The sequence below is a fragment of the Protopterus annectens genome, chromosome 5.part0 (genome assembly GCF_019279795.1).
Source record: "Protopterus annectens isolate FY-2018-M chromosome 5.part0, PAN1.0, whole genome shotgun sequence".
Classification (NCBI taxonomy): domain Eukaryota; kingdom Metazoa; phylum Chordata; order Ceratodontiformes; family Protopteridae; genus Protopterus; species Protopterus annectens.
Window position 1 is genome coordinate 664,953,996 of NC_056735.1, and position 25,015 is coordinate 664,979,010.

General features: G+C 37.9%; 1 protein-coding gene across 3 annotated transcripts in view; it reads right to left on the reverse strand.

Annotated features, from left to right (window-relative positions):
• Positions 1–25,015, reverse strand: part of LOC122802746 (glycogenin-2-like) — a 1,303,570-nt gene that overhangs the window by 601,805 nt on the left and 676,750 nt on the right. For all 3 annotated transcript variants that reach the window (XM_044072514.1, XM_044072513.1, XM_044072515.1), the window contains exon 10: positions 18,547–18,654. In XM_044072514.1, coding sequence (XP_043928449.1) covers positions 18,547–18,654 — 108 coding nt within the window. The remainder of the gene's footprint in view (positions 1–18,546; positions 18,655–25,015) is intronic.

Below are 25,015 nucleotides of genomic sequence, written 5' to 3' on the forward strand. Positions count from 1 at the left end.
GGTTAAACACAAATACCTTTTGCCATTTTTTGTTTGACTAACAAGAATGCAGTAACCTAATCACTGTTCACATCTTAAATTAAAACAGAAATACATAAATTTATTAAAAAATGTAACTGGAAAAAATAGTTATAATTTAGCTGCTCTTATTTTCAAAACTACTGCTAACAAAATATTGTCATTCAAACCTGGCTGAACGTTAAATTGTAACTGCCATATCAATTCCCTGTACCCCAACATTCCCAGCCCCCACCCCTACTGTCACTGCGTTATTTCTACGATTAAGTATTTTTTTTAAATACTACACAACTCGTAATGTTTAAATTATGTGGTGGTGCACATTTCCTTAGAGTGCTCGTAGGTACTGTTCAATTTAATTTCTCTTACTGACACAAAGTGGGATAACAGGCACAAAGTTAACCCCCCCCCTCACAAAACTGGTCCAGGACAACCAGTAATTCTGTTGCATCCTTCTGTTACACGGATACCTTCATAAATGTATCAATATGGTAAACTGCAACAGTTAGACATTTATTGCCTAAGACACTAAGTCCAGCAGGGAGTGTATGACTGTGTATGCAGATATTACAAAAAAACATAAATGTTAAATTTTACCTGAACATATTAAATATAAACCCATCATACAATTTACCTATTAAGACTAATTTTAAAATACTAGTAATAGAGATGGAATCAGTTCTGGAAATTGTGTGGCATATAAATATACCTGCCACCAATATTCTTTAGATTCTAATAAAGGATTGGTGTAACGCTTGTTCTAAAGTACAAAGAAGTTCAGTAGGCTTAATGAGAAAATGTAATATGTGCAAATATTGCTTGTATATTATGGAAACTGAACAAGTTTTTATTAATAACATTTTCATACAAGTAAAAGGAAGGTATAATTGTAATACTTCCGGTGTAGTATATGCATTATGCACACATTGTTCAGCTTATTACATTGGAAAAACTGAACGAAAATTAAAGCAGCGCATTTATGAGCATATCTATATCAGTAGACATTCAGAAAATAATGCACTATATAGACATATAGCACAATATTCAGCACAATTTTAAATTTTTAATATTGGAACAAGTGGTTCCATCCCCTAGAAAAGGTCCTTGGAAAATTATATTAGAATCTAAATAATATTGGTGGCAGGTATATTTAAATGCCACACAATTTCCAGGACTGAATGATTCCATCTCTATTACTAGTATTTTAAAATTAAAGTCTTTAAATAGGTAAATTGTATGATGGGTTTATATTTAATAATATGTTCAGGTAAAATTTAACATTTATTTTTTTGTCATATCTGCATACACAATCATACACTCCTTGTTTTAAAGTCTATTTATATTGCTGAGGAATTCATATATATTTATTTTATGGTAGGATTGAATTTTAAATTGATTGATTAAATAACTGAATTATTGGTAGTATTATGTGCAGTATATAAGGTTTCAACCAGCAGTTTGAAAATGTCTGATGAAGGCTGGAGTAACGCAGCCAAAAGCACTTACCATTCTATTTGCATTTTTTTTGTCGCAATAAACTCTAGTAAACTTTATCTGGTTGTTCGTTTTGCTATTGTGCTTCTGGATTTGTTTTTAATTTTACCTTCCCTTGAATATGGAATAACCGGAAATTGTGTTTTCCATTTTTTAAATGGAATAGTTAAATTGAAGCTAATGTCACCAAAAAATGTTTGAATTTTGTGTGCCTACTTAAAATGATCTTGTTCTTAACCAGGGGTGTAGCAAGCAAATTCCATTTTCTACACTCGTACTTTGTGCTACCCCACTTAGACACCTACAACTTAAAAATGGACACTTCTGGAAATGTTGCCCCCCCCCAGCACTTAAGTAAAATGTTCACCTGTTCCCCCTAAAGCTATTAAAAATATTTAGATTAACATGATTGCATCTGTTGTTAAAGGCACTCATTTGTACTTGTAGACACATGACCTAAAGAAACCTGTTGATATGATGCTAAAAATGTACTTAGTACAAAGAGTATGCCTGGCTACACCCTTATTCTCAAGGTAACATGCCGATAGGGTACCTCGTACCCTGAAATTAAACAATCCAATTCACTGTCTAATCCACCTACATTGTGACACGCGTACCATCTGCCCCTTTGCTATACTTTACTGTAAAGGGTGGTGAAGCAAAGTGCAAGTAAGGGTCAGAAAAAGCTGGTTTACCATCAATCATAGTTACAATAAAAAATCTTCAGGGTCTGCCATTCTTCTAGTGTTCCATTACTTGCATCTTGCATCTATGATGCAAACAAAGATCCTGGTGGTTTTGGACACAGAAAAATGTATCATGTGAAGGTTGCCAGCCTAGCCAGATATAATTTTATAGATTGTCATCTGTAAATAATGTAAACCACAGGCTTGTCTTAAATGGTAAAAATAGTGTTACATGTGGAACTGCTGTAAGGAAGCCAAGTCAAGCATTTTATGACGGTCTTTGATCTTTAAAGCTGGCTCCAGCCTGTCTAGATGAATGAATTCTTGCTACTGTTTTAAGGCCAGAGTAATGGCCAGAATTTGCATGCATAAATGTCCTTAATGGCTTTGCTTCCTGACCTGGTGTGAGCTTACCAAAGAATGTAGCCTGTTAGCCTGGGAAACCCAGGGAAGTGTGAAGAATGATGTAATGTGAACCAGGAATGAATGGAATCAGAGATCATTAAGCATTTTTGTCTTGACCATCCAACTCAGCACTGTCTTGCTCTATATGCCAGTTTACCTTAGACTTGTGTTTTCTCAGTCTAATCTTTCTAGTTTCTAGCTATTCCCACGTGTTTTCCCTGTGATGTCAGAACTGTACTACTGAATTTTAGGTATTTCTCTGATCTCTGAACTCTTGACTAGCACTGTGTAGTAAAAAGTAGTGTCTTGGTTTGACTTTTATTAAATATTTTTAAACTCTCTCAACTGTAGCTGTTTTTGTAGAGATAATTTAAGCTCTTCAGAGTACTTGCATGCCTTTGGTAAAATTGTACAAAGCCACTCCTATAACTTTAGCCCTGGGCTATACTACCAACTGGATAATATTGCACAGTAATTGGACACCCTTGTAAGGGCCTTTGTGTAGCTGATATTAGTAGGTGGGTGCAGCTGATACTACTGTATAGCCTGGGGAAAAAGGGGCACAGCTGGAGAACCTGTGCCAACCTTTCCCAGAAGAGCAAGAGAGAGAGAGAGAGTCAGCTACTTGGGCAGGGACTCTAAGCACTGGTTGGACAGAGGGTGCTGGAGGTTTTAGCTTGCCCACTAGGCGGAGATCTGGACCCTATAGCTATGCCAGTGGGGAGTCTTATTGGGGACCTGGAGAGCAAGGCAGTGACCATCCCCAGACTGACTGATCTCAGTGTGCTCTTAAGGGAAATTGCACTTTACTGTGTATTTATCCTTTCCTCCTATACGAGACGCCCCTCACAGTTAGTGGTGGGGATTGAGGCTCCTTGATTGCTAGGTCAGTGCACAGGCGTCGCATACCAAAAAAGTATTTTTTTTTTCTCTCCTTTAATAATTCTACTTGTTTGCCCATTTAAAATATTCTGTTATAGTTTTGTGAATATCAAAAAATCTGTCATTATGACTAGTCATTCAAGGATGCTATCATTTTATCCAAAACAGCCAGTTTCCTTTCATTATCCTTAATGAGCAGTCTCACTTTACATGATTAAAGACTTTCATTTCAATGAAGTACTGAATCCATGTCCAAACCTGTAGGGAAATTCCAAAACCTTTGCCCCCTTGGAATGTGCTAGACACATTCAGCAAGGAAAGAAATGCCCTGCAGAATTTGATCTCAAGTTGGACTTGAGCATTCTCCTTCGCAGAATGAACAGGTGTTTGAACTGCCCAAGTCGATCTGATACAAATACAAAATCTCCAAGGTGTGTTAGCTGTAAGTCCAGGCAGTGACAGTCTGTGTAGCTATATGCAAGCAGTAAGACAGATGAGGGCTCATGTATAATAGATCTACTCAACTTTAATTTCAGTTTCAAAGAAAATGGCTTGAAACGGCCAATTACCCCCCCCCCACGCTTCTTTTTTTCTTCACCTCAGTACCTACATCCAACTTAAGACTATTGTCAAAACAAACCCAATCAAACTCACAGCCGACAACCTCCCTTCTGAATACTTGAAAATTGCAGCTGATTCACTAGCCTACCCAATTTCAATTCTAATCAACTGTTCCATAACAGAAGGCTATGTTCCCTCGATATGGAAAATCTCACATCATTCCCCTCCACAAAGGCACCCCCTACACCGACCACTCCAATTACCACCCCATTGTTATCCTCTCCCCTCTCTCCAAGATACCTGAAAAATGCATCAACACCCATATCTCCACCTACCTCCTAGCTAATAATCTCCACTCCAAAGCCCAACATGGTTTCAGGCCATATTACAGCACTACCTCCCCCTCCTTCACCAAAACCATACTGCATAAAAAAAACAATAGCCTCTTCTCTACTGCCGTATTTATAGATCTCTCAAAGGCCTTTGACATGAGCTACTACTCTTTACTCTCCCCAAACTCTCCTCACAATCAGCCTGCAACTGGTTTCATAGCTACCTACACAGACGCCAGCAATCAGGGATAATAATTTATCACCTCACCTCCCAGTTACTCTGAGTTGCCCAATGGTCTATCCTTTGCCCTCTGCTACTCTAACTTTTCACTAACCTACATACAGCCACCATACAGGCATCGCTTATACAGTACGCAGATGACTACTCATCTGCTCTGCCCCCACTCTACCAGAACTGCAACAAATCACACAGGAATCATTCTCTTCCGTAGAAAGCCGGCTATCCAATACTCCCGCTCCTACTCAACCCAAGACAGACAAAACTTCTGTTCCAACCTTCCAAAGCCACCCAAAACACCTCCCACTTCAACACTCAAAGACAATATCTTCTTCTCCATCAGAATACACAAAATTACTCGGTGTGGAAATAAACTTAGATTTGATACCCACATATCTCTCACAATAAAAAAATGTTCACAAGAAACTTGGTGCGTTATACTGAAGTCACCAATTCCTAACCAAGGCAGCTAAGAATCTCCACCCTACTCTACGCATCCCCCATACTTACCAACATTAGACAGACGGACTTACACAAGCTGGATGGCCTGTTGCAACAAAATTGCTAAATTTGCCAATGGAACCTCCTACTGCAGCCATCACTGCATCTCCCTTACACTAAATTGGCTAGAACTCCCACAAATCCTTCACTTTAATCAACTCACCCTCGCTCTTGTTAACCACCCCAAAACATCCCTTCCCTTCAAACCCTTCTCCAACCCCATCACTCCACTAGTCCCGTAAGATCAAGCAACAAAAATCAACTCACTTAAACCCAAAAACTTAGGAGATGCCATATTTTCATGTACCATAACTAAACTTTGGAACAATCTTCAACCCACTATAACTACTCTACCGTCCAGCAGCCTTTTCAAGACTGTGCTCAAATTCCACTTAAATTTGCAATGGCTTTGTCCTTGTTCTAATCCAGACTTAACACCCCCACCCTTAACCCCCACCTAGACTCAATCCAACTAAACTACCGCCACTACTAACCAGTCAGAATTATCTAGTTGTCTTTACATACTTAAAAATCTTACCTGACAACTTTGTTACTATTATAAACAAAACTCCATCTTAACTTGCAACATTTACTGTATATACTGTTGATAATAAATATCTTTTTGTATTAAAGCCAACAACCTGCAATGCTGTTTACTACTGCTGCAACTTTGTATCTCATGTACATGTGGAGCTTTTCTCCCCAGGCATCCGCTGAAGGACCTGCGTCCAGTCGGAATTTCCTGGTAAACAAATGTAAATAAAATAAACAGTGGGTGAAGAGAGACATGACTGAGCTCTGAATGTGTGCTCCAGGCAGGTATGACCCTAGCCCTAAGCAGCATCCTACCTTCACCAAGAATACCACAATACCAGCCAAAAATGTTTGACGTCAATTGGCTTAGTTTCTGGTATCTTTCTAAGGGGGTCCAGTACCTGTCTGCCTGGGATGACATGGTTGACAGGCCACGATGCTTTGCAAGAAATGGCCTCCACCTGTCACCCATAGGGTTCCATACCTTGGTCAAAGCTCTTTCCTCCCCCCATTGTGCCTTTTATAGGCCATGTCCCAAAAACAAATCTTCCAACATAAAAGATCTGTCAAAAAGCAAACTGAAGGTAATGCTGCTCAATGCTAGCAGCCTTAATCTGAAAAAGCACTCCCTGGAGGCTCTCCTCAAACTGAAATATGCTGACTACAGTCATGGAAACTTGGTTCACGGCTGGAGGAGCAACCCTGCCTTACCAAACTATACCTCATTCCACACTTTGACCCCAAAATGAGGTCAGAAAGACTAGAGGTGATGGAATCTCTCCAATAAGGACAGACACCTCCAGACTGGTTTGCCAACATGACACTGGAATTACTCCAGTTGCAACTGACAGTTGGCAAAACACCCATCCAGGTTATAGCCAGCTATAGGCTACCTCCATGTCTCAGAACACCCACACCTCCTACCTGGACCTAACTTGACTCCATCAAGGTACCATCCAACACCCTGATCCTTGGTGACTTCAACTACCCCACCATAAACTGGGTGAACTATTCCTTCACTAATGCACTCACCCAATGATTCCTTGACTTCAATTCTAATGCACTAGATCAGCCGGTCTTATCCTACTTGGTTCTCACCAACATGGGCGACCGCTGCACCACTCATAGTATATTCTTCCCTGGTGAGATCAGATTTGTCTCTCATTCAAAGTTTCTATCCCACCCAACCCCTCCCCAGCCATAACCAGGCTAAAAAAAAATTCTCAAAAGCTGACTACAACCTCCTAAGAGGGTTATCAGCAGCTTCACACCCCCCCCCTCAAATGATGCAGACAGCTATGATGAACAGTATGCCAGTGCAGTATACAAGCACCTGTACAACTGCATGGACTCAGCCATACCAAACAGAACTACAATCTGCTGTCTGGTGGACATCCTCTATCAACAGGCTTTACAACAAAATAAAGAAACTGTTGTCCAAGTGTAAAAAGGAGCTTCCAAATTGGAAAAACTCCCTCCTCTGCCTCAACATCACTAGTGAAAACCTCCAAAGCCAATTACGAGTTGAAATTAGCTTCCAAAACAAAGGGAAACCATAAGTCCTTCAGTTATGTTAGGAACCTCCATGGCAAAGCCAATGTTTGTTCCAAATTAGTACTCAATACCACTTGCACTGATCCCGACTTAGCTAACCTGCTGGCTGATAAGGGGGTGAAGTTTGTTTGTGCTGAACCTATCGCCCCACCCCCCCCAAAAAAGACCAGTCAACATCTCCAATACTTGCCCCACACCTCACATCTCTGTAGATAAAGTGTTAAAGGCCTTATCCAAGACAAAGTACACAACTTCATGGGACCAGATAGTATCCCAGGCTGTATTCTGCACCATCTCCAGCAAGAACAAGCTTTGCCATTGAGCACCCTATTCAACCACAGCCCAACTACAGGCTTCATTCCAGCAGAGTGGAGAACTGCCATCATCCCTTTGCACAAAGGTGGTGCCACTGCTGACTTGGGAAACTATTGTTCCATCAGCTTGATGAGACTGCTCTGTAAAGTTGTGGATCATATTTTGGATCGCAAACAAGGACATAAGAAATCTCCAAGCACTCAACCCCACCCAATTCGGATTTGTCAGGGGCAGATCTTGCCTACTGAGCCTAGTTGGCTTCTTTGAGACAGTCACGAAGACCCTGGATGGGGGAAGTCAGTACATACAGCTTAACATGACCTAGCCAAGGCCTTTGACACTACCACTCTGGCATCATCTAAAAGTTAACAGCTTTGTGTTAATCCCTAACTAGTCAGATGTACCTGACCTGATGTAATTTTGCAAATGAAAATCTTATTTCTGTATTAGGTAACAGTTACTTGAAATGGATACTTGAAATTGATGAATTTATTTGATATGGATTTGTACTTTCTGAACTATGCATGTAACATTTATTTGAAATTTATACTATGTATTTATGCTTTTTTTCTATACTCAAAGGCAAGGCTGCTGAAAAGCCAATAACAAGACCATCTGCTCCCAAAAGGATATGATTTTATTTAACACAGCAAAAAGAAATAAGTGATAAGCGCTTTCGTCACCAAGGACTTCAACAGATCTAATGATGCTGGATACAAATGCAGTTTAAATACTAAAAAGACATCATGTGACTAAACACTTACATTAGTTAAAATGCCATTCTACAATTAAAAATGAAAATAAGATTTGTGTGACAAGTACAACTAGCATACTCCAAAAAAGCATGTAAAGATGTGTGCAGAGGTAACAAAATATGTATGAAGGTAATCATATCGCTACCTATACTGTATAATGCTAAATACCTTATAAAATACTGGCCCTATATTTTAATTCAGGTTTAATGCTAATGTTTTCATTAAGCCCTGGAAAAAAGGTGGAATTTAGTTTAAATTGCCATTTGCATTCTGCCCCAAGTAGTTGGTTCTTCCAATCACCCCCTCTTACATTCTTGGGCACTATCTCCAAAATAGCAAACTTGAATTATGATTGGGATTTGCCGTGATATGTTTACTTAAAAAGCATTTTTGTAATCATTCTTGTTAATACAATAAAGATGTTCATATATCCTACAGTTAAGCTTCCTTTGTCTTTCCCACATAACAAGTGCAGACCATACAAGTAGCCAAATAAACTAAACCGGTGGAAACACAAGAACCTTGTGCAAAACAAATATCCAAGTCAAAGGGCTCTAACTTCAAAGTTTCTTTTTCATTAATAAAAGAACAGTAATCACAGCAACCACATTTACGAGTGCCTATTTTCCTGTTGGTATTTGTTTTCATTTTATGTTCCAACAAGAACTTTTAGTTGGAATCTACTTTATATGTAAAAATCGGCTCCGGGCCCATAAGCTTAAAAATGTCATTACATTTTAAAATGGACCAATTGCCGAAAATGATTTTCTTCACTACATTTGCTGTTTCCCCATAAGTTAATACCATGGCCTGTGAAAAATCTTTACATTCACCCCTATTAATTACCAACTGGTCACTACCCGTGCCTAAAAGTGGAATGTATCTATCATTCCAAAGGGAAAAAACCTCTTCCTTAATACTCATTACAAAACCGGAGGGATTCCCCCTTTCCAAAAACATTTCCTTTACCTTGTTAATTTCTTCCTCCACCAATCTAAAATCTGAACACATCCTTGCAACCCTCACCATCTGTCCTTTGACAATATTTTTCTTGGTATAAAATGGGTGGTTGCTGGAAAACTAAATAATCATTAGAAAAGGTGGGTTTTCTGTAAACACATGAAAACGTTCCTTAACGTAGTCCTTAGAAATACTCGCATCCAAATAATCTATTTTATCCTTATTGCCATTGCCCGTAAATTTAAAATAGTCGCATAAATTATTGATATACTCCATAAAAGCCTGGACAAATGTCATTTTTCCATAAAATAAGTCATCTAAAAACCTAAAATCTAGTGACCATTCATCCTTAAAGGGTGAAGAAAAAAGAAATCTGTTCTCCCACTCGAATAAAACCATGTTGGCAAAAGTTGGAGCGCAGCTGTTACCCATTGCTATCCCTTGGGTTTGCTTGTAAAATTCCCCTTCAAATGTGAAGAAATTATTTTTCAAAATAATTTCCATAAGTTCTATCAAAAAATTAATCGTTTTACCCCCTAAATTACTATACTTAAGCAAAATGTCCTCAAAAAATTCTAATCCTGTTTCATGGGGTATTGATGTAAATAAATCCACTACATCTATAGTGGAGAAATAACATTCCTTATTAAAATAATCATTCTTTATTTGCTTTAAAAAATCCCATGAATCTGAGGATGTACCCCACAGGTTTCACTGATTGTTTCACTAACCTGTCAAACACCCCTAAGGGGTACGTAACGCTATTCTTACCTGCTATGATCAATCTAAACGGTGGGTCCTCAACATCCTTGTGTTTTAGGAATCCCAAAACAAACTGGTATATTTGGGTGTTCAACAAGTAAAAAATTGTAAACCTCTTCGTTAATACCCTGTAATAATGCATCCTCCAAAAAATAATTAATTTTTCTGTAACTTATGTTAATTTCATTCCTAGACATTGTGTCATATTTATTTGTGGATATATATTTTATTTTGGGAGCAGATGGACTTGTTATTGGCTTTTCAGCAGCCTTGCCTTTGAGTTTTTGGTTGTTTTTCCGCTGCTGGCGGTGATTTTCTTTTTGGATTTTGGTTTTGGTTACCGTGTGCCCACAAGACATCTGCGTATGTTTTAAATGGAGAGTACTGATTTATCTCCAGTGTTCGAGGATGAAGTCGGATTTTCTGACTTTCCATGTGGTCAGAAATCCTCTTCAAGCGACGAAATTAACTTATTAAATCTAGTTTTGGCATTAGCTGAAAAGGTGAACGATCTCCAAGAAGCTGTATCCAGGCTTCAGAGCGGAAATAGCGGTGCTACAAACTCCTCTGGTCCACAGGGGAACACAAAAGTAGTAACACTTCTGGGTTCCCGAGCTAAAGGAGCAGGCGACAGTGTTCAACGCGTGTTGGATGTTACAACTCAGCGTTCGGGTGTTGGAGTTTCTAACAGGGGCGATATGGCTCCAAATTTGGAAAGCAACAAGAACCAACTTGATAAAGGGTCAAGGAGGGTCGTAAACAGAGCAAATACCACTCCATATTCGGTTCCTGTATACGTGGATCGTTTAAAGGAATGGACCAGTCGTGAAAACTCTTTTGGTATCAGTAATTCTTTTACAGATAAGAACAGTATGGATGGCAAGTTATTGACTTGAGACAAAACTGCACAAGATTAGGAATTGTCATTGTAGAGCTCTCTCTCAAAGAATGTATAAATTGTAAGAGTCCCTAAGGGGCTCCGTATGTTTAAATTTCCCAATGGTCTGAAAAAATCAGACCCAGAGTGTGAGGAATTACTGTGCATGTTTGATAGGCATGGAATGGAGCTCATGGACTTCATTATTAATTTGAACAACAAAAGAATTAATTTACTCTTGAAGTGGATGAGTTGAATATTAAAGTTAAGGATGATGCACAGTTCAATCATTTTGCATTCAGGTATAACGTGTTGTTTGATAAAGTAGAAAATGAGTTAAATAACACTGAGAAAAAAGAAAAAGTTATCTAGAGACTAATACGAATATAAAAACAATTTGGCATATATTTTTCTGAAAGCATATTATGGAACTGAAGTTAAGGACACTAGACAAATGCAACGTGAGCATAGAGAGGGTAATGATTCATTTGAAAATACTAGCAATTATGACAGAGTTCCCACCCTTACGTAGATCCGAAAGAATATTTAATAGAAATCAAAGTAGACAGGATAAAGTTTTTTTAGGACCCAGGGGGGAAGGGGGTGGAAGAGTAAATTTTCGGAATCAGTCTTACCAGAGGAAGAACAGTTACCAATAAGTAATGAAAGAGTTGGAAATGACATTGTGACTAATGATGGTATAACCTTTGTGTTTAAAGGATTTAGAATTTTTAACTACGCAGCTTTCCCATTAAGTAAAGATTTGTTTGAACTATTAATGAAGGGGTTAAAGTTCGTATCCTCTAAAAAATACAGATATCAGTAAAATTCTCACTGAATTTAGATTGTTCGTGAGGAAACTAAACTTCAAATGTTTATTTAAAAATAAGCTGCGAGAATTCAATAATCAGAAAGCCATTACCTATAAAAAAGTTGCTGGAATCCACCCCTTATTCCAGTATTACACAATTTTGAAAAAATTACTGAACAAGAGATTTATCAGAGTTTAAATAAACATGTGTATAAGAAGCAAAACATCACTAAGGCTGAGAGTAAACTATTATATGAATTGAGAAAACATGGAGGTTAGATTCATGAAGCCAGACAAAGGGGGAGGTATGGCTATAGTCAACACAGTAGATTACAACAACAAGATAACCAGTATACTAACAGATGCAAATAAATATGACGCAATGTCTAGGAATGAAATTAACATAAGTTACAGAAAAATTAATTTTTTGGAGGACGCATTATTACAGGGTATTATTAACGAAGAGGTTTACAATGTTTTACATGTTGAACACCCAACTATACCAGCTTGTTTTGGGATTCCTAAAACACATAAGGATGTTAAGGACCCACCGTTTAGATTGATCATAGCAGGTAAGAATAGCATTACGTACCCCTTAGGGGTGTTTGACAGGTTAGTGAAACAGTCAGTGAAACCTGTGGGGCACATCCTCAAAGATTCATGGGATTTTTTAAAGCAAATAAAGAATGATTATTTTAAGGAATGTTATTTCTCCACTATAGATGTAGTGGATTTATTTACATCAATACCCCATGAAACAGGATTAGAATTTTTTGAGGACATTTTGCTTAAGTATAGTAATTTAAGGGGTAAAATGATTAATTTTTTGATAGAACTTATGGAAATTTTGAAAAATAATTTCTTCACATTTGAAGGGGAATTTTACAAGCAAACCCAAGGGGTAGCAATGGGTAACAGCTGCGCTCCAATTTTTGCCAACATGGTTTTATTCGAGTGGGAGAACAGATTTCTTTTTTCTTCACCCGTTAAGGATGAATGGTCACTATATTTTAGGTTTTTAGATTACTTATTTATTTTATGGAAAAATGACACATTTTTCCAAGCTTTTATGGAGTATATCAATAATTTATGCGACTATTTTAAATTTACGGGCAATGGCAATAAGGATAAAATAGATTTGGATGAGAGTATTTCTAAGGACTATGTTATGGAACGTTTTACATCATGTGTTTACAGAAAACCCACCTTTTCTAATGATTAGAGTTTTCCAGCAACCACCCATTTTATACCAAGAAAAATATTGTCAAAGGACAGATGGTGAGGGTTGCGAGGATGTGTTCAGATTTTAGATTGGTGGAGGAAGAAATTAACAAGGTAAAGGAAATGTTTTTGGAAAGGGGGTATCCCTCCGATTTTGTAATGAGTATTAAGGAAGAGGTTTGTTCCCTTTGGAATGATAGATACATTCCACTTTTAGACACGGGTAGTGACCAGTTGGTAATTAATAGGGGTGAATGTAAAGATATTTCACAGGCCATGGTATTAACTTATGGGGAAACAGCAAATGTAGTGAAGAAAATCATTTTCAACAATTGGTCCGTGTTAAAATGTAATAATGACATTTTCAAGCTTATGGGCCCGGAGCCGATTTTTACATATAAAGTAGATTCCAACTTAAAGTTCTTGTTGGAACATAAAATGAAAACAAATACCAACAAGAAGATAGGCACTCGTAAATGTGGTTGCTGTGATTACTGTTCTTTTATTAATGAAAAAGAAACTTTGAAGTTAGAGCCCTTTGACTTGGATATTTGTTTTTCACAAGGTTCTTGCGTTTCCACCGGTTTAGTTTATTTGGCTACTTGTATGGTCTGCACTTATGTGGGAAAGACAGAAAGGAAGCTTAACCGTAGGATATATGAACATCTTTATTGTTTTAACAAGAATGATGACAAAAATGCTTTAAGTAAACATATCACGGCAAATCCCAATCATAATTCAAGTTTGCTATTTTGGAGATAGTGCCCAAGAATGTAAGAGGGGGTGATTGGAAGAACCAACTACTTAGGGCAGAATGCAAATGGCAATTTAAACTAAATTCCACCTTTTTTCCAGGGCTTAATGAAAACATTAGCATTAAACCTGAATTAAAATATAGGGCCAGTATTTTATAAGGTATTTAGCATTATACAGTATAGGTAACAATATGATTACCTTCATACATATTTTGCTACCTCTGCACACATCTTTACATGCTTTTTTGGAGTATGCTAGTTGTATTTGTGTGTCACACAAATCTTATTTTTAATTGTAGAATGGCATTTTAACTAATTAATGTAAGTGTTTTTAGTCACATGTCTTTTTTTAGTATTTAAACTGCATTTGTATCAAGCATCATTAGATCTGTTGAAGTCCTTGGTGACGAAAGCGCTTATCACTTATTTCTTTTTGCTGTGTTTGTTAAATAAAATCATATCTTTTGGGAGCTGATGGACTTGTTATTGGCTTTTCGGCAGCCTTGCCTTTGAGTTTTTGGTCGTTTTTTCACTGCTGGCGGTGAGATTTTCTTTTTGGATTTTTTTCTATACTATGTACCTGTATTTTTCTGGAGCTTTTCTCCCCAGGACTCCATTGAAAACAGGCTCCTTGCATCCCAATGGACTATCCTGGAAAAACTGCAAATATAAAATGTAATAATGCAGGACTAATGTATTGCAAATCATGGCATGCACCTAATTTGGGCAACTGTTTCTGAAGCAAGAGTTAAAGGCTAGAGTCAGGATTCAGTAAAGCTACAGTACTTTGTTGGTTTCTAGCAAGACAGGGTCAATGTACATTCTTTAGTTGAGGTCAATGTACATTCTTTAGTTGAGGTCAATGTACATTCTTTAGTTGAGGTCAATGTACATTCTTTAGTTGAGGTCAATGTACATTCTTTAGTTGAGGTCAATGTACATTCTTTAGATGAGTTACAGGGACAGTAGTCATGAACAACCATGAATGACTTCAAGATCAGAAGTAAAGTGGTGATGACCACAAAAAGAAATGGGTGTTAACTTTTTAAACTGACAGCATAGTCAAGTGATGAATATTGGGCAGGATATAGCAGGATGAAAATTCAGGGGAGGATTCTACAGGACAGGTTAGAAGTGAAATATGTAGAGCAAAGCGATGGGCAACACGGTAAGAAAGGGTCGTACTGTGGCAATGAAACAGGCAAAAAGAAAAGGTGAATGGGTAGATAAGCTCAAATAGCAACTCTCATAGTTAAGAGTTTTGGACATTAAGGTGATGGCAGATGGGGTTATAATGGGGATATGAGCAAGTTACATCAGAGGGCTAGGAAATGCATATGGAATGGGTAGGACTACAATTTGACAGACTAGCTGCTGCTCCTATGTATCAAACAGCTCCCTTAATGTTAATAGTGACTACGCAAAAGCACTGGATCAAAGGTGGTCATCAAGTACAATTTTAAAATTGAATGGGTAAAGCTAGAAATGAATTGATACATCAACAACCAAGGATGCACATAGGGTGAGTAAAAGGAAAAAGGCGAGAACAACAAGACGACATGTCAGGAAACAATGTTATGGCCAAACAGGCATGTCAGTACCCATATCAGAATACAGAAAAGCAAGCAGGTGAAGAAAAACTGGTAGGGCACAAGTTAGAAGCATAAATTTTTCCTTTACTAGAGTACTGAAGGCAAGAAGAGAGTACAAAACTTTCGTAAATAAAAATTATTCATAGAGGTGATGGGGTGCCTCAGAGTCTAAGTGAAAACAGGCAGGGGCAGTGTGCATTTTTTCTCAAGCTACACAAAATTCTTAATCTGTAACTTCAGCGGAAGGATAAAGCAAAGAAAACAGGCTGCACCACAAAAAACAATTTGAAACAAACGAGTTAAACCTTTACTGTGTGCCCTAATTAGAGTGCCAGTGTTATGCAAAAATGCTAAAGTTAGGGGTAGGTGAGGCTAAATTACTAACAGGATAGGAAGGGATGAGATAAACATGGCCATGTATAACCCACCTACAGGAAAGTCCCCACGAACAGATGGTATTCCTGTGGAAGTATTAAGGGAAAAAAACTTGGATATGGAAGGTTTTGTTTAACAGTATTTTAAGAGAAGTACCAGCATCCTGGAAAAAGGCGGTGATAGCTGTAATACCTAAAGAGGGTAAAGCTCCATTGGATCCAGCTTCAAAAAGGTCCATTTCACTACTAAACCATGATTATAAAGTGTTGGTCTATAATGGCTAAAACAATGGCAAAAATGATTTTAAAATTGATGGATATGGCTCAGTGTGGTTTTGTGGAGGGGAGGCAAACATTTGACAATATTAACAGAACACTGATGATCCACAGGGAAGCAGAAAGTATCCACAGGGAAGCAGAAAGTATGAAATTACCACTTTTATTGGTGGGTCTTTATGCACAGAAAGCATCTGAGTAGACTGGGACTTCATGAGCAGGGCAATGGACACATTTGATTTCCCTGATGCAATAAGGTTGATTAGAAGAATGCATGAGGGATCAGAGGCACAAATTAAAGTGGGTGAGATCCCCTCTGATAATTTCTGCTTGAGTAGTGGAACCAGGCAAGGTTGTCAGCTTTCCCTTTCCTTGTTTGCATTATTTTTAGAAAGGAACTCAAATTAAAGAATATAATTGGTATAGTAAGTCAGGAAAAGATGGCTTTTTTTGCAGAAATTTTGTACATGACAAAACCAGAAAGATACATTAGTGCTGTGGAACTTAAGACAGTTTCAAATCTCCTCAGGATACAAAATTAATAAAGCTAAAACAAAGGCAATGTACCCACACAAGAACTGGTCCAACAATATCTATTTATGGGGACATGATGAAATGAAGTATTTAGGAGTATGGATTAGAAATTACTCTTGTGGTGGCAATTAAAGATGTGGGAAGACGCTCAACAGAATAGAACACTAAAATTGAGAAAGTTTGGTTTTATGGATATGGATACCAAGATAAAAGACATTAAAATGTTTAGTCCCTTCAGTCTTATACACAGGTAAGGCATACTTAAATCAACCGAAGGTTTGGATAGCAAGTAGAGTTGAAGGATTTTACCTGGGAAAGAAAGACAGCAAATATTAAGTGGAATAAGCGGATCCTTCCAATAAAATCAGACAGAGCATTATATGCATAAAATAGCAGGGAGTACTCTAAGAATACCAGCATGAGAATGGCGAAAAGATTTTGCCAACAGAGTTGACTGTTGTCAGGGACAGATAATAGGCAAGAAGGGGGCAGGAATTTAATTGAAGAAAATTGTCAAAGGAAACAAGGTATTGGGAGCAATTAACTAGAATGGGAAGAGGCCAAGAATTTATTTGGACTGCAGGTTAGAGACTCCTTTCCCTCAAGGATTGAGTACAGGCAGAGAGAAAAATAGAGGGCTCCTAAATGAAAGACCAGCACTGGTAGAGTTTTAATAGACTCCAGAACAGAAGCTGCCATTAAAGAAATTAGTAAAGCATATAAAATACTGCATGATAATTTCAAGAATCAGAGGAGCTTAGAAAGGATTGGGAAGAGATTGGATAAGCAATTCACAGAGAGACAATGGGGGATACATGTATATCTCCCAAATATGCAACAGTCTAGAATATTTAGGATCTTTGCCTGGAAGTGTCTACATACGTACTTTTATGCCCCAAACAGACTCCAAAGAATTTTTTCTTGGGTGGATAGCAAATATTGGAGGTGTGATGGGCAAGAAAGAGGTAACTGGGAATGTTTTTTGGAGGTCTAATGAGCTAGCACACTTTTGGGATTTCCTGTGGACTGCTCTGTCAGGGATGCTGGGTGAGCAGATTAGACTGACTGAAGAGAGGATTTTTTGAGTTATGCTACAGAATCTGAATTGCCTAGACATAGTAAAGCCTTGCCGAGTCCAATTATGGTGGCTGCCAAAAAAGCAATTACAAGAAAAAGGAAATCAAAGTCTAGACCAACATTACTAGAACTAGTGAATATAGTAACAGCTAAAACTGGAATTGGGATCTTTAGAAAAGGGAATGCGCAAACTACATAGGAAAAAAATGGGAATTGTGGAACAATGTATGCAGAGCAGGAATGAGGTTTAAGAGGCAGGACTTGAATGAGCTATATAATGCTTAACTGACAATGACTGGATGGTCTACAAGTGATGTAGGTTTGCAACTACAGTTGTTTCAATGGTGTCTGATGTAAACTGCTTGCAACTAGTGATATTTTGTATGTTTTTCATTTATATTGCCTTTGACATGTGTGCAAATTTATTAAAGATATTTAAAAAATGTTAAACAGCTTTTTTTTTTTCAAAGAGAAAGTGATGCAAACATCTGTTAAGTACTTTGAAACATTTTAATTTTTGTAACTGACAGGTACATTGAGGGCAGCAATAAGAACACACCATTACAAACTTTTATTCTCTGGCTACACTCCTGGTATAGCCAATCATTTTTCAGGCACGAGAAAACCCTTATACAAATGGTGACATGCTTACTCCACACATGAACTGAACCATGGAACTGTGAGAAAGATTTTAACCAGAGTCACTATATCAGAACAAATTTTTAGAAGCATTCTGCATATGCTTTTGTTAACCACAAATGATAAAACAGTATCAACCAACTATACCGCATACATCTATAAAAAAATATCTGATGCAGACTCCTCAGTTGTGCTGATTAGAAAACAATGAAATCTTATCTTGCTCTGTTCTTATTCTAGCAAACGTGAACTACAAGTCATAATAATGAAACTGTTATACTGGAAAATATGCTAACACACCATTAAGGGTACAATTACAGGAAAAACAAAAAATGCCCTCAAACTGGCTACTCAGTGCCTGGCTGTTACACAATCAGAAATATAATAGCATACCATTGAAATCTCGAAGCTAGGAACCCAGACAGGTGACAATGGGGCAGGGGCCTCGGGTACCTCATTGTAAACTTCATCAAAAACTGGCCTTTCAGGTGAACGGGCTGGCTGTTGAAAGAAAGCAGCAGCATTAGAAATTGTTCTGTACTCCAGATGAAATTATTCCAGCTAGATTGGCCAGTAAATTGTCAAGACATCAAATAGTAACGAATGAAGGTATTCTTCCTACACCATTTATGGTCTGCTCTTTTACAAGTTCTGCAGTTCAAGTAGAGTAGTTAGAAAACAAGTTCAAACTGTAAAGCACAACAAACTGCTGTAATTAATGAATGCTGGGACATACCTAGCCACTTTTGGTTGTGGGGGTGTACAACAAATCTGAAAGTTTAAGGAAACCACTGCTGGAGGCATATTTATAGCAATACTCATCCGTAAATGCAATGCTATATATATGGTCAATGCTCAATTTGAAATAAAATGTATGGTAATGATTACAGCAAGGTGTATCAAAGCGGACTGCACGCTTCAGAAATCCAAAATGAATAAATCGCCATCACAAGGTTTTTGTAAACGCAGGACAATTTACCAGACAATTCGGAATGATTTTTAACTAACCATATATTAACTGGGAAACTGCAGCCCCCCCCCAAAACATTCTATGAGCAATAATTCCTTGACATTCCTCATTATGACAGCATGAGTACTATACAAACTTCTTGGATTCTATACTTGCCAACTGTTGCAAAATAGTGTGACATGTTATTAAATGCAGAAGAAAAATCCCAGAAGGAAATGCTTGGCTCAAAAGTATTGTAGTAAAACAATGTTAATTCTTCACAAAGCTTTCAGGCTGATGCCCTTCAGTGTATAACAAAATACAATAAAATCAACCCCTCCCTTTACAAATTCAAATTAAAATCGCACAACAGCTTAATTGTTGCACAATCAAAACCTTTTAAAGAAGCATACAATTAATATAATATATAAATACATACAGCAAACCAAGCAGAATTCATCTTTTTAAAATGAATGGACAGTGAAACTTCAGGCACACGTTAACCCAGGTAATAATGCAGCTATTAGCCTGAAATCTGTTTTAAAGAAAAAGCAAATAGTTTTAAAAAAAGAGTTTAGCTTATTTTGATTGGTTTATGTATTTTTATATATTTGTATTCAGAATCATGTTTTTTTAGGTGGTCTTTAAAAGGTTCATAGGAATGCATCCATAACTCCCACAGAACACCTTCACCAAAGGAAAACTTGTATTTTGGGACAACACTGGCATGGAAGCCTTTAGTAGCAAGCACAACCATAGCAGACATCTTGGATACTGAGCTTAAGCCAGTTACTGACCATCCAGTCATGGGTGAATTCCAAGTAGAGACAAATACTGGCAAAAAGCATTATGTCCTTTACTTTAGAGGTAGTGCCAAAGTAACAAAGGTAATGCATAATTAAAGTTTCTCAGTGCCCATACATAAATGGAGAAAAGGAAAGTACTATGCATCAAGCTCTGTGGTACCCCACAATCTAGAGGATACAACAAAGATGAACAGTCATATCACACTGGATGCCTCTCATCCAGAGATGTAGGAGGCAAAGCAATGAAAGTTAAAAACAGTAATTCTCCAACTGCTCTAGTAAAATAATGTTGCATCAAATCCAAAGCTGGCAAGAAAAAACACCAAGACAGAATGATGCCAAACAGGTCCCTAAAGACACCAAGAGCCATCTCAGTGTTGTGCTTTAAATCTAGTCTGAGAAGGATCACTGATGATGCATTCACAGAGACTGGATCCTACACAAAAGATGGGTAAAGACGCATTTAACCACCTTACAAGCACAAAAAGGCCGGAGACTGGACAGCTGTCCAGATTGTCTACGCCAGCCATTTTAACAATGGAAGCAAGGACTTCTTAAAATTGTGATGAAAAATCTTTAAGTGGTAAAAACCTGGGTGCAATGGAACGAGAAGACAACTGATTACTTCTAAGAACAGGGCAACAAACTTAGTTGAAAATGGGCCCAAACCTACAAGTATGATTGCTACAAACAGAACAAGGCCAGTCAAGAGCAAACTCATTCCATCCAAATTTGTTCAACTCCTGACTGACCCTTGTCAATGCCTATGTGCTAGCAATATGATGCAACAGTGATCTGATAAGGCTAACTATGGCCAAAAATTATAGTTCAGCCAACTCAAGTCATCCAATAAGACATTTCAGCTGGATGGACATTCAGAATCCTTAGGATGCTAAACACCTCAAAACAGTGCGGCTAGATCTGCTGCATCAGAGATCATGCCAGATAGATAAGCCATTTTTTTTTTATCATTAATCTGTCTGGTACTTGGACAAATGAGTGCCCTGTGCCAGCTTGTCCTTGAGCAGACCAAAATAGCTACCATCTTAATTTTAGTCAATATTCATCTCTCCAGAATTCCCCTAAGAGGCTAGTCAAACCAGTTTCTGATGCACCAGGAGCACATAGCCTAGAGCCATCTGATCAAGAGATCCAGAGAAATGGTTCTAAGCATTCTCAAGTCCCTCAAGATCAGATGGTTAAATTATATTGGAGAACAGGAGCAAAAGTAGTGGAAATTGAAGTGTCTACATATAAAAGCTGCTCAAAACTCTGGTCCCTTATGATGGGAGTGTCAACCATAAACTGAATCAGATCACACAACTTGACTTTGTCTCAAGATAATGTACTGTATTGTCTCCTGTACTACTGCTGGACAGATGCAGCTCCTAAATGCATTATCCCATGAATGATCACCTCAAATTATCTACAGTATGATCCCAGTTTTTCTCATTGGGGCAAAATATAATATAGGATGGAATGGGCAAGGCCAATCTATAAATGGAATATGTTATTTCAAGCAGAAAAAGGAAATCTGCTAGGCTTAAAATGGCCTGTGAAGGCAGCTAGCCTAGTACTTGCCTATAAACCTATGGACACTGGAGATAGATTCTTATAGGAATGTCCTTGTGCTATTAGAGGGTCAAAAGATATGAACAAAGGCAATTTTAATACCCATGACATAGGCCAAGTAGACAGATCTAAAAAGAATCTGATTTTACAACAAACCTTTATTAAACTATCACTTGACAGGGAAATTTGCGTTTATATAAAAGTAATCAAACTGTATTGTTCACTTTACAAACATTACACCATTTATATTGCTATATTATAAATAACCTAAACACTACATACATTTTTCAATTCTTGTTTAAAAAAGGTCAGGAAGCATCTTTAAACCACTTATGCCATAGGCATACATTTATATAAACATAAAGCCACACTGACACTAGCCTAGTTGCAAGCATTTATCATAAAACATTGACACTCCTACGTGCAAACAATATACATCACTTATCTACCCATTCAGTCAAACATTACAATAGCTCATTTAAGTCCTGCCTTCTTTTAAACCTCATTCTGCCCCTGTATGTATTTTCCCAAAATTCCCATTTTTCCTATGTAGTTTGCTCCTATCCCTTCCTAAAGATCGTATGTCCAGCTGTTTTAGCTCCGTTACTATATTCACTACTACTATAGTTTAGATTTTCATTTCCATTTTCTAGTAGCTGCTTTTTTGGCAGCCACTATAATCAGACACAGCAAGGCCTTACCATGTCTTGGCAGTTCAGATTCTGAATCATAGCTCAGAAAAATCATTTCCCTTGTTACACCAATCTGCCAACCCAGAAACTCCAACAGGGCATCCTGTACAGAATTCGAAGTCTGCCAACTCACCCCACTCCTCGAAAGTGTTCCCAATAAACGTCTGCATCACACCTCCAATATTTGCAGTCTACCTGAGGAAATCTCTGAAGTCTACTTAACCAAGCTTCAGAGGTTGAACAAAATGTAAGAGGAATCAAAGCCACAACTATGGGACCAAACTTGGCATCCAAATATTCTGTAATAAATGCCAGATATCCACTGCCCTAAACAAATTTGACAAGATGCCAGTCCTACTTTCAGAATGATCTGATCATGCACATCAGAAGAGATTATGCTAGGTGGTCGGTGACAGTAAGACAATAATGTAGTTTATTCAAGTTATCAGTGGCTCAGACAGTATACATGGCTTTGGTGGCAGACGTCCCAAAGGCTTTGAGTTTTAATTCCCACTCCAAGTGACTGGACTGCTGACGCTACAGAGCAGAATTAGGGGGTTGTTGTATTCCTTGGCACAATAGTTCAGAAGAGATGTTAAACAGAGGTCACATTTGCTTAGTTTGGAGCTAGCTCAGATAGATATAAACAATTCCAAAGCACCTATTGGGAAAGGGAAGTTGCAAATCCTGGTCAAATTTCCCCTTGCAATATAAATACCACCTCTGTTGTCCCTGGGAAAGAGGCTACTAGCCTAGTGGGACTAACAGTCAAATGTACAATGCAGTGTTAGTATTCAGTTACATCAATAGTATTCAGTTACATCAGTGTTTCCAGACAGAGATAGGCACCACTGCATACATATAAAATGAAAGATGGCTACACTTGTAGGGTACATACATTTAACTCCAGTTGCAGAAGTTGGACTTTATTAGAATATGCGGATACTGCTTTAATCTGGTTAAGCTGATTATGACCACCAGTGAGTTGATACCAAAATGTTTTAAAGGTAACTTAGCTTTGACTAGCGTGAGTCAAAAGGCATCTCCAACTACATATTTCTACTAGCAAAATATATAAATGTGTACATATTTATACAATAGTTCATTACTATTCCAAAACAAGTACACTGATTGGACATCCCAGTCGGCATGCCCATTCTAAATTAAGCATATAACAGAAAAAAGCCCAGCTGCTGAAGTACAGTTCAGTGGCCAGACTTCCATTGGCATATACTGGAGCAGCCAAATACAAGAAAAATCAGACATGTTCTGCAAAACAGCTTAATATTTTTGTGCCGGCCCTTTAAATGTCTACTTTTTCATAAGCAGAAAACCTAAACTGCAATGGAGATGTTCTGCGAATTCCTATGCTTGTCCAGTACAATGGCATAGCAAAACATGCTTAAGAATGAAGTGGCCTTACACAACCGCATTTTAGAAAAGCAAGTAATTTCTTTCTTGATATCTATAAGAGCAACCCACTTCTGTTTAGGGGGTTTACCTGGATTTACCCATGGTTAGCTTTATTTAATCACTTGGACTTCAAGATCAAACCACACCAACAGTGGTAAAATCCTGATATACCCAAGTACAGCTGTGGATTACTGATTAAACTTTTTTTTTCTTAAAAAGATTGTCAGTCGACGGGCAGGGGGAACGCAAGAGAAGAATCTGTCAAATTCATGTCAGCCGAGCTAACACATGCGTAGTGGTGACCTCTAGTATCTTGCTCCAGATGCACAGTGGTTGCTTTCAATATGTTGCTCCAGATACTCGAAAATATAACTGTATTCCATCATTTTTTGACAGATGCAAGGAAAGAACATTGCTCCAAATTTCAGTCTGGATACAAGAGTTGCTTTGGCAACTTCACTCCTAGCCAAGTAATTTCTAGCATGGTGCAGTCTTGCCACCACTTTGGTAGCCTTTAACCACATTAGCAATACACTGTTCAATGTAAAATCTAAGGTCAGTTTGAGGACCACCTGCAACAGAGGACAACACACTAGTCATTGGGGTTTTGCATAATTTTGGAAAATTGCTACAATTTTTGTAATTAGATGAAAGTCAAAATGTGTTAGCCCATCTTACTGTACACTAAAGACAAGTTTCAGATTCTGTTGTACACCAGGAAAGGAGCTGGTCCTGCAAAGCACCATGTAGCAACATCTCAGCGTTCTACTTATGCACAGTGGACCTACCACATTGCTTAGGAAATAAGTCCAAGATTTTTTTACTGGTCTTCCCAGCGTATTTCAGACAGTTAAATTAATGGACATTTTAAGCTAAATTTCAGATCTGTTGACATTAGTACTTTGACTGGAGCCACAATAAAAGCTATGCATAGAAGCTTTTTTGGGGGGAGGGGATGGGTTGTGTGCCTTCAAAAAACACTATTTCAAAGACCCATCTTGCCTCCCTAAAATACTTTGTTACAACTCTTCACTCACTTTGGCCTGCTGAGCAAAGAGGTGGTGTGTATCAGTTCACATAAGTCTTTCCAAAGACTTCCACAGTGGCAAAAACCTGTAATCCTGCAATATGTTAACACACCCACTACACTTCAATCCAAGGACATGACCGCTTCCATGATAAATTTATAACCGTTCCCTTTATGGAAAATGTTTCTATTGTGACCCAATACAAATAGAGCCCATCAAATTCATACTTTTGAGAATGACTAGATGATAGTGACCCCTCTAAGGTTTCCACAAGGAAGCCAAGGCATCAAGCTACTCTGACCAAATCGGCCTTTAGCTAGTTCACCAAACCCAAGAACTTCTTCCAAGAGCGGATACTCCGATCCAATGTCTATACAAATATTTTGCACTCAATTTGATATT